The 13,316-nt window shown below is 37.5% G+C and overlaps 1 protein-coding gene across 1 annotated transcript in view; it reads right to left on the bottom strand.

Moving 5' to 3' along the window:
- The window catches only part of LOC128013838 (triple functional domain protein), a 34,895-nt gene extending 22,251 nt beyond the window's left edge, over nt 1-12,644 (bottom strand). Inside the window, exons 1-5 of the mRNA XM_052597026.1 lie at nt 12,515-12,644; nt 9,594-9,708; nt 7,945-8,137; nt 1,848-2,390; nt 597-719 (exon numbers count right to left, since the gene is read on the bottom strand). Of these exons, the coding sequence (XP_052452986.1) occupies nt 597-719; nt 1,848-2,390; nt 7,945-8,137; nt 9,594-9,708; nt 12,515-12,635 (1,095 nt within the window). The 5' untranslated portion in view covers nt 12,636-12,644. The remainder of the gene's footprint in view (nt 1-596; nt 720-1,847; nt 2,391-7,944; nt 8,138-9,593; nt 9,709-12,514) is intronic.
- Between the last annotated feature and the right edge of the window lie 672 nt (nt 12,645-13,316).

The following is a 13,316-nucleotide window of genomic DNA, read 5'->3' on the forward strand; positions in this document are numbered from 1 at the left end:
TATCATTTAACTTTTCTTTTAATAAAATAAATGCAACCTTGGCGAGCATTAGAGGCTTCTTTTAAAGAAAAAAATATCCTATGGGGAGGAAAAAAAATCAGTGATGAAACATTAACAACAAGGCTCAGGAAAATACCTTGTAGTGGCTTATAACATAAAAAGCGAAATTAATGCTTTCATTAAACTTTTAGATCAACATTTGAAGACTTGCCAGAGCTCAATATGCCTCCATCCTCCTCCTAACTCTTTAAACAGGAAGTGATCAATACTTCTCTCTACAGTAATGGTTTTTTTTAAAGGATGCCCCTAACAGGGTCCACAGCTGGTGGGCAGCCACCCAAACAGGAAGCACTTAGGTGGATCATGCTCTGTGCTCCATCTCTGATTATACGATGAGTCACCATCACTGAATAAAGAATCGACGCTTGCATTGTAAAGACTACAACCATTATTCCATTATACTGATTAAATGAAAGAAAAATTCTAATTTGGTCAGTTAGCAAAAGAAACGTTGTGAAGGCATTACGGGATGCATGTAGTGATGCAGTGACTGTGACATTTTTGATCTTTGGTGCAAATCCTAGTTGAAATCTTACCATGCAGTTCATGGCAAAGTGGTTGTGCTGGGTCTGCAGCTCCATGGCATGTGGGTGGTTGTTGCCAATCTCAGTGTATCCAGCAAGAAACAGCCCTTTGTTGTGCATGATCCAGTCAAACATCTGCAGAGACACAGCAATCACACACAAACACACACACATGTTTGTTTTTGTGCAAAGTGGGGACATCACATAGGCGTAATGGTTTTTATAATGTAGAAACTGTATATTCTATCGCCCTTCACCAACCCTAACCCTAACAGGAAACTTTGTGCATTTTTACTTTCTGAAAAAAACCTCATTCTGTATGGTTTATAAGCATTTTGAAAAATGGGGACATGGGTTATGTTCTCATAAGTCACCCTCTCCTTGTAATACCTGTGTCATACCCATGTCATTTATACAGAGTTGTGTCCTGATATGTCACAAAAACATTGACTGGAAGCAGGTTAAGTGTATCTATGTGTGTAATGCAAGATATCCCGTTGGGTGAATGTTTTAGCACGTGCATCGTTGTGTTCATACAGCTGAAATGAGTAAAAATAGAAAATCATAAAAATGACCCGTTTCTCAAGAGCAAAGAATAGCTGCTGGTTTCCTAGCAACATGCAAATCTTCCACCCACTTTGAGAAACATTGAGACGAATTAGTGAGAACTTGTAAATATGTGCGTAGATCCAGACAGAATGAAAACACAGGGTTTGAGTCAATTTAGAGCAAAGGTTCTCAACCAGGGGACCGGGGCCTCAACAAACTAAAGGGTACTCCCTGATGACTTATTATTTCAATTAATAAATTATTCATATATTAAAATAATCGAATCATAATATCAATTAAAATGATGAAATTTGGCCTATTAGAACATATAACTAAATTTGGCCTATTAGAACATATAACTGTTAAAACATCTGGATCACAAAATGAATTATGGTTCATTCAATTAATATATCAATACTTCCAGTTTCTGTTAATAATGCAAGTTTAATAAAACAAGCAGCTTTGCCATAAATACATAAAAAATATCATCCTAAATGGTGAGGAGGTTGGAAAACTGTGTTTAACAAAAGGGAAACTTTAAGGTTAAGAACCACTGATTTAAATCATATTCTGCACTCTACACAAGTTAGCTGCATCAACTTGCATAACATCAAATTTCTACTTGACCAAATCCCAAAATAAATAAATAAATAGGATTTACCTCTAGGTATAAAATGTTTTGTGTCTATACAGGTATGCATGTGTGGTTCTCACCTTTTCAGCATCCTGCTCGAAAAGCCTGAGTTGGAAGCACTGGTCCAACTGCAGCTTGCGGACGTGCCAAGACTGATGCAGGTTCTGCCTGGTGCTGTGCAATTTGTCCAGTAGGGCTGAAATACGGGGCACCAGGCCCTGGGTGTCTGCGTTGGGCTGTCCCTGCCCTTCTCTCTGCCCTGGCGGGACTGGCAGAGTTCGGTTAGCATAGCTCTCGCTGCTTTGAATCCTTTGCAGCAGCCTCTGGCCCTCACTGTCCACCTCCTCCACAGGAGCCTTCATCACCCTCTTCTTCAGCGCTGCATGCTCCTCTATCATGCGCCGGGCTCCCTCTAAGTCCTGCGGGAAGTCTTTACGTGTGACCGTTTCTTGCATCTCCTCCAGACGGGCGAGAAGGTGACGAGCGTTGCCCGTGAAGTCTTCAAATGCCACGCGGATCTCAATCCACTCTTCGTGGTTGTAGTCCAGGCTGCCCTCGAAGTCGGGCGTCAACTGGGATGGGTCCACCACCTTAGATAATCCCTCCAGGGAAACCATGGTGGTCTGAAGGTGGGTGTGATGGAGGAATGGAAGGAACCAGAACAGGACAGAGAGAAAGGATGTGGGTGGAATATGAAAATTAATCAATATTCACAGTACTAGAATGCACAATATGACTTCTAATGCCCTAAAACCTATGTCAATTGATGCAACCATTCCAGGCTCCGTTAATGACCAGCAAGGTGGGACTGCTATTTTTAACTGGGGGCATAAATCTAATTTCATACAGGCACTCAGGGACCACCTGAGGTCCAAACTACCTAGAGACAGACAGACTCCCAGCATGAAGCCTGAGGGCGTCAGATAGGGTGATATCATCAGCACCACAGTAACACAAACCCGATTTGAACTACCTGAAGCAGGAAAGAGCCTCTGGTAAGCTGTATACAACTGTATATGCATGCATACCAAATTGGTAAAATCATTAGAATAATCAACTTTGGTTTTTGCTATGCTCCATGCATGCATCAAGTGTTTAACGACAAATTCATGCCAAAAGTAAAACTGTGGCATAACAACCATATCCAATCAGAGCATACCTGATGTTCAATAACAATATTGTTTTCAACCAATAAGATTCCACGCTGGTCCACATCATCGCACAGTGTTATCTTTATTATAAGCACACATCGCAGTTACACCATCTGCCTCGTTAATGCTCAAGTTGAGGGGATTCTGATTGGCTGCCAATGTTTTTATTGTTCATCAGCTGGATAAAATGGTTCAGTAAGTGAATACTATGATTTATCCCTTCCATCATTTGTGTGAATGGGCCTTAATGCAGCAGAAATCTATAAAGTGTTCTATCAGCAGCCTGTTTTTCAGTATTAGCATTGATTAATGAAAATTGTTTTACTGCCGTTTACGTTTTTACATATTTAAACAATTATTACACATTGTAGTACCTTTGTTTCTTTTAAAACAGCAGTTTATCAAGGGCCTCAAGTCTATAAATGACAGTTTCATTACTACATTTATGATAGATATTCATTATTGAAGCTTTTTGATATGTCGGCCTATATTAAAATAGACATTTTTCATGAAAATAGATGCATGTATTTAATCATTAGAAAGAAATTACAATGAACGAGTTAAACTTAAACATTGAACCAATGATGTTCATTCGTGTCTCAAGACTGGTTAGGAAAAAAACTGGAATAAACATGGAAGAGGTAGCTTTTATGGCATGTCACTTTTCACTTCATACCTGGTTGGGAAAACTGGCACAGAAATAGGCTTTAGAAATTGAGTGAATGTTATTTTCATATTATGTATAGCTTATATTTATTAATATTTTGAATTAGCTTTTACAGTTTTAATTTTAGTTTAAGGTTGATTAATCTTTCATATGCTTTTGTCATTTTTTCTTTATTTTAGTAATATCAGTACTTCAATTTAAACACACTTTTTTTATTTTAATTCAATATTTTCAGATGAGATTCGATTTTAGATTTAGTTAACAATACTAGTATGAGTATATGAGTGTGCTTCCACTCTTCCATTCATTTATTTCTTGATCACATTTTGTTTGTGTGCTCCAAGAGATCTAAAAAAATAGTGTTCTCCTTTCTACAAATGAATAAATGGGAGGACAGAAAAAATAAAACAAATGTGCAGGAGCGAGCTTCATCAAAGCCGTGAAAGAGGAGAGAGCGGAGGTGTGCACCTCTTTTGTGAATTCAAGGTAAATGAGGTCTAAAACTATTCATCAATTCAACTCCTGCTGTCATACAGCCATCTGCAGCCTTTGACAGATATGCATCAACATGAGCACGCTGCCTATTAGTCCATTAAATGCAATGAGAAGAATGTGAGTTAGGGACTGCATTTGCTTTTTTTGCCTTCTGCTCATATTTTGTTGTTCGGTAATTATGAGAAATGTGGCATGTCATGAGCAGTGGGCGAGATGAGAGCTTGCAGCCATTCCTATGACAAATTCCTTGACCCTGCCCACCAGAAACATTTCATCATGTGTTGTGCTTAACACTTGTTTGGACTTCCATGGACCATCAGATGGTAGGGAGCGCTTCTGATCCTCCCACTGCAATTCATGCACAATATCACAGTATTGTGAGGGAAGAAAAGTGGCCAAATATGGCAAACTGAGGAATATATGGGACTGACAAGACCATGCTGACCTGTGATTGGCCAAAGTAAATCTCACTTCCTCCGAGCCTTTCTGATACAAAGTTATTTAATATGATCTATTATATTATTTATTCAATTATATACATTCAGTAAAAATAGTGGTAACACTTTATAATAACTGCACACTATTAATCATTAATTAAGCATTAGTAAACAGATAATTCATAATTTATAAAGCATTAATAGACAGTAATAAGCAGTTTATAAATACAGATATAAATGCTTTATTCTTGCATATCTATAATGTGTTTAATAATTGTATTTTCATACTTTATTCTTGATCAATTTATCATTTCTCAATGAAGTATAGCATTATTTACAAACCAGTTATTTAGGAGTTGCCAGTGATTCATAAGATCACAAGAAATGTAGTATTTAGTAGTGGTCAGTTAACTATTTATGTGAGCTCATCTAAAGTGAGGACTAGTTATGCCTAGATATTTAGATATTTAAAGGCTCAGTTATCTTCTAAACAAAAAACAGAAAACAAACACAACACAGTGATACAGAACATATAAATATTAACAGCCTTTAAATCTCATTTGTAAAAGCTTTACAAGGCATAAATAGTCCTCACTTTAGATGAGCTCATAAAAATAGTTTACTAACAACTACATATGTTTAATAACTAACCTGAATTAACCCTGAATTACAGTAGAAATACATGTTAATAAACCATTTATTAACACTATAAGTAACTATTACTATATGTCAGAATAAAATGATGTATGAATGCACATTTAAATAATTTATTAATCATTTACTTACAATTTCTAAGTGATCTTATGAACCACTGACAACTCATTAATAACTTGTGTGTAAATAATGCTATACTTAATTTAGAAATGATAAATTGATCATTAATAAAGTATGAAAAAACAATTATTAAACACATTATAGATATGCTTTTAAATCAGGTATAAAGCATTTATATCTTAGCTAGTAACATGATATTTTGCATCTTATATTTATACATTTAACTGAATTATTTTAATAGTTTTAGCTTTAGTTAATTACAACATCACTTTACTAAACTTTTATTATTTAAGGCATTTCCACTGACTTTACGAGGAGTTCTCACAGGCAGTGATAAAGTACCTGGAAATTATTCATTTTCAATGAGAGTTAATGATTTTTATGGACAACAATAGCTATTGATGCTGGTGAATCACTTGATCAACAACTCAACAAAGCTGAGAAAAGTTGACCTTTATGCAAATGAGCAGTAAAGTAATACGGCCAATACCAATGGGAGTAAAGATAGCGTAGCTTGTTCATTAAGTGATGCAGTTAACATGCAAACATAGGGCTGGGCGATATGGAGCAAAAAATTATATCTCAATATATTTTGCTATATCTCGATATATGATATACATCTCAATATGTTTACAGGAAAAATAACCCCCAAAAACTACTTCAAAAACATCAAGCACGTGTGTGTAATGAACGAAGACGTGCTTCTGCTCCATTCATCAACACAGACACGCAGAACATGCAGGATTCATATTTAAATAGACTTTTCCGGCTTAATATTTACAGATATTAGTCCATATCGCAATTTGATGTAAGTGCAATGACATACTTTTGATTAATTCATTCAAAATTTGACAAATTCTGTGACATTCCATGTTAAACTGTAAATTCCGTGATTCCCTCCGCGTTTTCTGCATCGTGGAAATCATAGGGCACTACAGTAGACACCTGCCTGCTGTTCATCTGATGCCTTAAAATCGAAGTATATAATGGAGCCAGTTGTCCTTTTTTTTTTAGTCTAGTTCTGTAGCTTCCGGGCTGGTTGCGGACGCCGCCATGTTCACTGAGACCACACGAATCAGAATTAAATATAAACAATATATCGATATATATATATATATATATATATATACGATATTTTAAAAATCCATATCGTGTTTAAAAAATATCTCGATATATGTTAAATATCGAGATATCGCCCACCCCATGCAAACAGAATGTTCAATATTTAGCAGAAAGAAAATGGAATTACTGTCCAAAACTGTTTGACATCTCAGATTTAACAGCAATAAATCCCATTTGTGATCATATATGTAACAATTAATACTAATAGGCCATCTAGCATAAAGCACTGGAATGAATCATCTCACAGTGTGAATAAGGCTTTTTGAAATCATATTACATCCAAAAAAAATATAATTCCTTGTACTGGAAAGCTCAGATTTCTCCCATTTGACTGTTGCAGAGTTCTTAATGGCAGCAGCCTCATTAGTTAAAGGTAGCTTCTTTGGCTAACTCTTCATATTTCTGTTTTATATACTGTTACAAACACTTTTATCTGGTGCCCTTTATTTTTTCTTCAATATTGCACATAAGAAGATAGAGCGGAACTGATGCAGTGAAGAATTTACTGTCATTCAGATCACAGCAGCACATTGATCTTTTTGGTGTTATGAACATTGCCATAGAAACAAGTCCAAGGATGTGATGCGAAGCTCAAAGCAGAATCTCAGATGTTTTTTTTTGTTTTGTTTTTTAATTACGGTGATTCCGACATGACGTGTAACTGACAGTGATGTCACTGTAACGTACCAGGTCCCGATTGGTCTTCATCACATATTTGCGTAATCATGTTTTATTCATGGTGGCTTGAGAAACTAATTATCATTTGATCTAAAACATTATTCTCCTGCACTGGAAATTTCTGCAGCTGTGACATGAGCTATGTTTTTTTTTTCCACATGTGCTCTTTCACTGTCAAACTGAATGCATGCACACACAAAAGCCTCTCGTCCAATAAAAACAAACACCGCTGCACTCAAATAAAAACAAGCATAAAAAAAGAAAAAGAAAAAAGCTTTCCACTCACTCTGGGAGCAAAATAATAAAAAAATCAACACCTTGCAATCGAGACAGCTCAATATATAACAAATGCAGAAAATATGCAGAAAAAGCATTTCTGCTGCATCCACATTGACATTCATCTAGTTAACCCACACACACACACACACACACACACACAGAACATCAACACCCACACACTCCCACACAACCAGAGCCGCCTTTACATGCCCACACCAACACAGATCAGATGTCACAGACAAATCTGCAGATTATTAATTAATAAGACGAAAAAATGCAGCAGAGAAAGGCATTTCACATGACATTTCTGAGGATTGCAGAAATGATCTAAAATATTAGTAATCAACAACCACTGAAATGCCTTTAATTCTTTCAAAATTAATATCATGATGACAACCAAAAATACAGATTTTAACACTGCTAACACACATCATCATGGTAAACAGAACTAATTATAGCATGCAAAACATAATCACTTTTTTTAATGTAGTGATGGACAGCAAAGCTCTAACGACGTCAACATCTACCTCCAGCAACACAACCCTACAAGTAAGAGATTGAAAGATGACCGTACCTCAAACTCAAACTTGGAGCTGCCAAAGTTGGTCCTCTGTTTTTGCCAGAAGTTGTCTGGTTTGATGATGAGGGCGACGTGGATGCAGCAGGGAAACGATTCCTGCAGGATCTTCAGCAGAGGCTTGATGGAATCCCATTTGGAGCCACGCATGTCCACGATGACCGTGAAGCCATGTTTGCACACGTCCTCGCTGGATGACAGAAGAAAAAAAAAAGAGATAGAGAACAAAATATGAGCTTTAACCCTTTTTGCATTACATAATATATGGTGCATCCTCCTAGCTAAGAAACGAAAGCAACCGCAACTGGAGGAACTAAAAATAAAGGGAAAAAAAGATTTTCCTGATCAAAAAAAATATATATAGCAATGCACATATAAAATAGCAGACGGAGGGATGCATGGCAGAGCTTACCCATTAAGCACAGCTGCAAATTTCTATGAAATTAGCTGCTTTCAGAGAGCTGATGGCCTTCAGTATCCAATCTGTCAGTATTCTACCTGTCTTGAAAGACATAAGCTGCGCTGCTGACCGACTGCATCAGTCCGTTACTCTGAAATCCAGAGTGGCTCTCACACAGCTGTCAGTCAAACATCTGCCTTTCCCATTTCATCTCAGAAAGTGTCTGATCGAAGAGCTCTCGGTAATGATGAGCTGTAGATGAACACACAGCCTTGTGCGAATGCGACACGGTTTCTTTCTCTCTCTCTCTCTCTCGCTCTCTCTCTCCCAGTCTTGCTCACTGGTTCACTCGCCCTCCCATTTTTTTCCTGCACACTCGCTTGCTCTCCATCTCTAAAGATGACTGCTCCTGCTCTCTCGCTCTCTTTACAGTGATACATCTCTTCCCATCTTTCTGTGTGTTTCTCTTTTTTCTCTCTAGGGGATTTGCTTTGTAACAGCAGATCTCCCTCTCTTGTGTGACTGTGTGGGTGCAGGGGACAGAGTTTGTGAGCGAGGATGATGAGGAGGAGGAAGATCTGTTGGCAGTGGCTGAACTGTGGCAGGTTCTTGATCGTGCCCACGCTGCCTTTCCCACATACCACTCTTCCTATCGCGTCCCCTCTTGCGTTTCTCTCATATCTATAAAATCTCTCGCTTTCTATTCCCCTCCCTTCTGTTAAAAGTAAAGAGTGATTACTGGCCGAGGAATATGTTTTATTAAATATGACGAATATGATGATAAACCATCCAGTCATACTGCTCTCAGACATTAAATCCATTCTGAGAAGAGGAAATAGTAAAACAGAAGAAAACGCTATATGGGCGTTTCCTCAACAACTTTAATACCTGCCTTCCAACATCACAAGATTGTCATTTTTGTTATGTCACATTCATCATTCATTCTTTGGTGGAAATGACATTTTGAACGTTTTTGGATTCCTATATCTTGTCATGTATAATTTCATAGCTAGCGTTTTATTCTAAAGGCACTAAGGGGTCCATAAACAACCATGTTTATAGAGCACGACTGCTCTGCAGAGAGATTTAGAGAAACTAATGAGTCTGAACGGATAGTGAAAGAAAAGCAGTCAACAATGCCCAGCAGGTGCATCCTGGGATGTTTTTTAAAACATCCTGAAGGAGTTCATGTGCTCCTGGTGGGCAGAGCTCCTTCTAGCTGAGAAGCGAGTGAGTGTGTCAATACCTAGGGATGCCGGCGAGGTAGGCGATGAGTCTGCGGAGATCCTCGTGTCGTATTCGGTCATGGTTGGTTCGTGATGGGAATGTTAAAACTGGACCGCCACGTCTGTCCCTGCCCCCTGGAGAAATAACAATGCAGGAGTGATAAAGAGGGTCAACAGAAAGGGAAAGACATTAAATAAGCAAATAAAAACTGAAATAGACTTAAAATGCCTCTTATATCCCATAATCCCAACATCAAATACTCTGTATTTTGGTGCACATTTACCTGTCACCTTGGGTAATTTAGTATTTAATGTCTGTATCAGGCTATACTCGGAGTAGACGGCATACAAAAGAGCATATGGCACAAACTAATCTAAAAGGGCAGAAACTACAGTTCATTCAATATGTTGTACAGACTTGTTTTCATGCCAAATTCATTAATTAATTCTACTCTGACTGAAGCTTATAGTCTATAAAAAAAAAAGGACCATGGATAAAACACACTGGAGCTGTAAAAAGCAGCACATTGCTGGACTGGAGCTGTTGGTTGTTGACATTATCAGGCAGTCACTCATTATTGAAATAATCTTGTTACCATTAAATCAAGTCAATGTTTTTCAGCGCAGTGTCTTTCTTTAGGTAATACTGAATGACAGCACAGACTGTTTTTCGGGATAACTGTGAGATAATTCAAGACGAGACCCTGTTACATGATTTGATATCATGACTGTAAATCGCTCTGAATGACTCGGCTGCCGTTCACTTTTCACGTGGGTAGATACTTGAAATAAGTCTTTCTGAAAGATCTTTTTAGTGTCTGGGAAAAATGTTCAGTTTATAAGTGTGCTAAGGAAAATGGACTGAATAAGTAGAAATTTAAGTTCAGAAATCTGTACATTTATGTACTATATAATTGTATCCAAACGAGTCAAGATCAGTGGGCCAGGGTGGTCAAGTAGTCACCCAACATCTAGTCTCAGCCTCCGACGTCACACCCACGAAACGTTGGCTATACGTCTGATGCATATGGAACACAACACTTCTGGAGTTTAGAAGTCGTCACTGGGTTGGTTGAATTATACAGGATTTCGGGGAGACGTGTGTCGCGTTCTTTAATGTTCCACCTGGAAACAAAAACGATGTGGTGCCAAACTCCCTCACGAAAGAAGAAAGCTGTCGAGTTTACAACTGTGACGACGAGCGCTTTTCAGGATCAACGAAACGCTGTATATTCAAAAGTACGTCAAATATTTAATGTTTGCTGCATAGAATCTTTAAAATATTGTCCAAGAGTTTTACACACATTTCCACACCCCGAAACGTGACGCTGAACGAAACTGTGATTGGTTGTTTGACATGTCGGTCAAACAGCCTCATGGGCGGCCCTTGGCCAATGAAAGCTGCCATAGATTCCAGACCTTCAGCTGTCTATCTGAAGGCCTGGCTATGTGAGACTACCCAACCTCCAACAACTAGTGAGGCTGACTAGCTTACCTAGATTTGTTTTTCTAATAAATTTAATTTCTAATAAATGCTGTCATCATTTGACTTTTTCTTCTGAGGAAAACAAGAGATTTTTTTAAAATAGATTTTGACCATATAATGAAAGTCAATGAGTTCCAAACCAACACTGTACTTTCAATCCCATTTAAATTATTATTTTACCCAACATTTTCAGTTTTAGGGTAAAATATGCCTTTAAAAATATAACATCAACAGTAAAGATAATTTAGACCTGCATAAATATATCACAATTCAACTTTAACCAATCACAATTTCTTAAAACCCCCAGGTCGTAGTCATAAACCAAACCCCAGTTTATTAGCATTGAGAAATAAGTAATCAATGTGTTGCTCCCATTGATCCTCCTCTCACGGCTCCAGTTCATACAGGTTGTGTTACTAAGCCAAAAGGCCTCAACTCCAGCACAACTCACTGAGCAGCTGGGATATCAATCAGGATTTTCTCCAGCGAATGTGCTGAATCTCAATAATGGAGTGTACTTGTAATAGGATAATCCATTTTATCCTTTGACGTTAAGAAATATAAATAAATAAAAAGCACGTAATTGCATGCTTATGCAGAAATCGCTGTGTGTTCACACTTGGGGCTCTACAGATTCAGTTCCTATGCTCAGTTCTTTATTTTTTAAGCACACTCTCACGCCTGTTGATTGTGCTTGTTGTTGTATCATGGGACATGTTTGTGACGGTTACTCATCCCTATGGAGACGTAGCCTTTGTTTCAGAGTCATTTTAGTGCTGGTCTGTTAGTCATATGACTAAAAGAGCCAAACAGAAGCTCAGAGAGCGAGAGAGAAGGACAGCTTTTTTACAGTCTAAATCAAATTATGTGTCAGGCCTCAATGACACACAAACTAAAAATATTTTGAGAAGTTACAGTAATATTGAGTAAAAGTTATTTTGGGTCAAAAACACATTGTCTTGTAATTGTGATAAAGGGTGGTTATATTTGACATAAACCTGCAACAACTAAAAACGTAACTCAAATAAAATAAGTATGTATATGTAAAGACTAGAACTGCTTAAACTAAAATAGTTATAAATTGAAGAATAGAACTATTTAAAACAAAAACTAATAGAAATGGCAAGAGCACATAATAATATTACAGGCTATTATAAAAAGATAAACCGAAAATTAAAACTGAAAATCAATTTATGAATTCATCAATTTAGAATTTAGATTTTTAACAAAGTCAAAGCCAATACCATCTTGTTGGATTATTCTTGTGTACAGTTATGAACATTTTACAACTTTCATCAAACTAAAACAATGCTTTTCTGTTCTGGAAATGCTGAAGATACACGCTCTTGTTGACCATATGTAGAGCAATTCCTTCTGAGAAAGTATGTTATGACCACTAGACATATAAAAGACACATAGTTATAGCAACAATAGCACTAAAAATCAACAACACACCTGACAAGAAGGCCACTTTTTCCTTTAGAATGGGCAAAACTTCCACTGCCTTCATCTCTTCATTCCTACGAAATCCTGAAAAACAAAATGACAGAACAGAATTTAGAATCCATGCAAGCATATCATCATCAGAGCCTTGGTCTGGCGGTTAGCATTCTGTGCATGCTCTGTTTTCTTGAAATTTAAGTTTGCATCTAAGGCCTGCAAACAAAAATCTAAGTGCATTTAAGGCCCATGAATATCAATTTCACATTCTCAATCCAAAAAAACATCATCGTTTGTTCTTCTGTTCTTGGCATGAGCAGATACCACCTCGAGCACTGGACCTCGTTCAAGCTCTTTGCATGAGATCAGCAGCAACCTGGATGAAGCATCATCACTTCTGTTCATTTGTTTTTATGATTCACAGGTTTGAGTTGACTAGGTTTTTACGAGTCTGTGCCAAAGCTGAGTTAGTCATGCATAGCCAGCAGACTGACTTTGGTCTCTCAGAGCACCTAGACTCCCAATCATGAAAACATAACCTTGCTTGGATTACATAATTTACCTTTTTCCTCTCATTTCTTTCGTGGATTATCTGAAAGAAATCATGTAAATAATTTAAGAAATAATATGGTATTAGTTCATGATTTCAGAGCAGGACAATTGCTGGAAGAATCGGGTTTTGCACAATACTTGATAGTAAAGCATTACGGACGTCAGGGTTAGGCCAACAGATGATACCATCGTCCACTGCCGATGGCTGACACCAGCCGCATCCCAGTTCCATGTTCAGAAAGGAAACGAAGTGGACTACAGTAAT

This window comes from Carassius gibelio, chromosome B25 (assembly GCF_023724105.1).
Source record: "Carassius gibelio isolate Cgi1373 ecotype wild population from Czech Republic chromosome B25, carGib1.2-hapl.c, whole genome shotgun sequence".
Classification (NCBI taxonomy): domain Eukaryota; kingdom Metazoa; phylum Chordata; class Actinopteri; order Cypriniformes; family Cyprinidae; genus Carassius; species Carassius gibelio.